The sequence below is a fragment of the Mus caroli genome, chromosome 19, assembly GCF_900094665.2.
Source record: "Mus caroli chromosome 19, CAROLI_EIJ_v1.1, whole genome shotgun sequence".
Lineage (NCBI taxonomy): Eukaryota > Metazoa > Chordata > Mammalia > Rodentia > Muridae > Mus > Mus caroli.
The window spans coordinates 32676425-32678158 of NC_034588.1; the positions used below are offsets into that span (position 1 = coordinate 32676425).

Sequence of the window (1734 nt, forward strand, 5' to 3'; positions counted from 1 at the left end):
ATTAGTTTCTTCTTCTTCTTCTTCTTCTTCTTCTTCTTCTTCTTCTTCTTCTTCTTCTTCTTCTTCTTCTTCTTCTTCTTCTTCTTCTTCCTTTTTTTTTCCCAATATTTTGTCCTTTGAATCAATTCAGGCTAAGTTCTTTAGATTTTTTTTTATTCCTTTTCCATTCTGCCATAATGTCAAATTGAGCTGCATATAAATAAATGAAGCATTTTTCCAGTTCAATCTTCAGGGTATAAAATATATTGTATACTAGTCTTTACGGAAATCACAGTGGCTGAATCATTACGGTCTGATAGCAGCCACTTTCCTTAGCTGTGATTCATTTCATATGCAGCCTAGCCCCAAATCTCATTGGTGGCCATGAGCATCCATCATACAAAGTATGCAGCTAAGAAATTCTCATGCATTGCTGGCAGCTGAGGGGCCAGGAGAAGGCCGTACTTTCTGATGGAAGGACTGGGGTGTTGAAAGGCCAGGAAAGCAACTGATTTGATAATGGCTCAAACTCTCTGCTGAGGTTACTGGGTTCTGCTCAACAGCTTTCACTCCCTCCTCTTCTCTGAAACACGCCTCTCCTTTTCAGTGTGTACAGAAAATACTTTCCATATGACCTAGTCTCAACGCCCACCTCCCCTAGGTATGGGGCAATGAGCTTCTGACTGGTTTTCTCAGATCAATTTTCAATCCAATCGGGCCCATTCCCCCTCCCCCACCCCCACCCTCCACCGGACGTTTTCCTGTGCTTTTCAGGACTGCTTATTTTGGCTCATTTCCAAGCAAGAAATATATTTACCATATCTCGGAATTCAATCTGGGCTCCAGCCTCCATTAACTTCTCCACAATCGCCAAGTGTCCTTCTAAGCAGGCTCTGTGGAGTGCCGTCCGTTTATACTGTCGGAGATTAAAGCAAGAGATAGTGGTTCGTATAAAAAAAAATGTGCATAATCCTTTAAGAGCTATGAAGCTGGGTCTGTGATGACCTAGCCGATAGAAAGGCCAGCAATTCTTTATGCATCCAAATGCTGGAGCTCAATGGAATTACAGGGTTTGAATAACTATCTGGCAACTAGAACCTGAGCTTCCTTCCTATCCTAGACCCTTCCTAAGTGCTAAAGGCCAAGGCAGAGGAGGGATGGAAGTGGACTTCAGATCTCAAAAACCATCTCAATGCTGAAACATCCCTTTCTTTACTTACATCAGGTAGCTCTCTTCCATCTAGAATTGTTGTTAGATTGAATATCAAAAACCATTGCATTCATTTTTTTTTTTTTTTTTTTTTTTAGGAAGGAAATTCAGCTTTGGTGTGAGCTGTCATCTCAGTTCCCCAGAGAAGCAAAATACATTCGTGATTTCTGACAAGTTGCTTTGTATTGATGAACCATTAGGCTAATAGAATGAGACTGTGATTACAGATAGACTGAGAGGAAGACAGTGCATTGTAACTGTTCCAAATCAGGAAGCCAAATGACAGAACTAGATGGGGAATTCCTCCTTCCCCTCCAAATGCTGGGGCATTTGGGTCTGATCAAAGACACTACTAATAATATCTTTCACCAGAAGTAATTTTTTGGCCTTGCCTTTATGGAAGTCTAGACCAAGGATCTAAGAAGTTAAAGATGAACTGACCTCATATAAATCAAACAGAATTATATGAGAACAGGAAAAGCCCCATGCAATCCATCATGCTGATCTAGTGTTGGCGGTTGTGGGACAGAGGGGAACAATAATCT

General features: G+C 41.2%; 1 protein-coding gene across 1 annotated transcript in view; it reads right to left on the bottom strand.

Annotated features, from left to right (window-relative positions):
- The window catches only part of Ankrd1 (ankyrin repeat domain 1), an 8809-nt gene that overhangs the window by 4760 nt on the left and 2315 nt on the right, over positions 1–1734 (bottom strand). The window contains exons 5-6 of the mRNA XM_029472863.1: positions 797–895; positions 133–189 (exon numbers count right to left, since the gene is read on the bottom strand). Coding sequence (XP_029328723.1) covers positions 133–189; positions 797–895 — 156 coding nt within the window. The remainder of the gene's footprint in view (positions 1–132; positions 190–796; positions 896–1734) is intronic.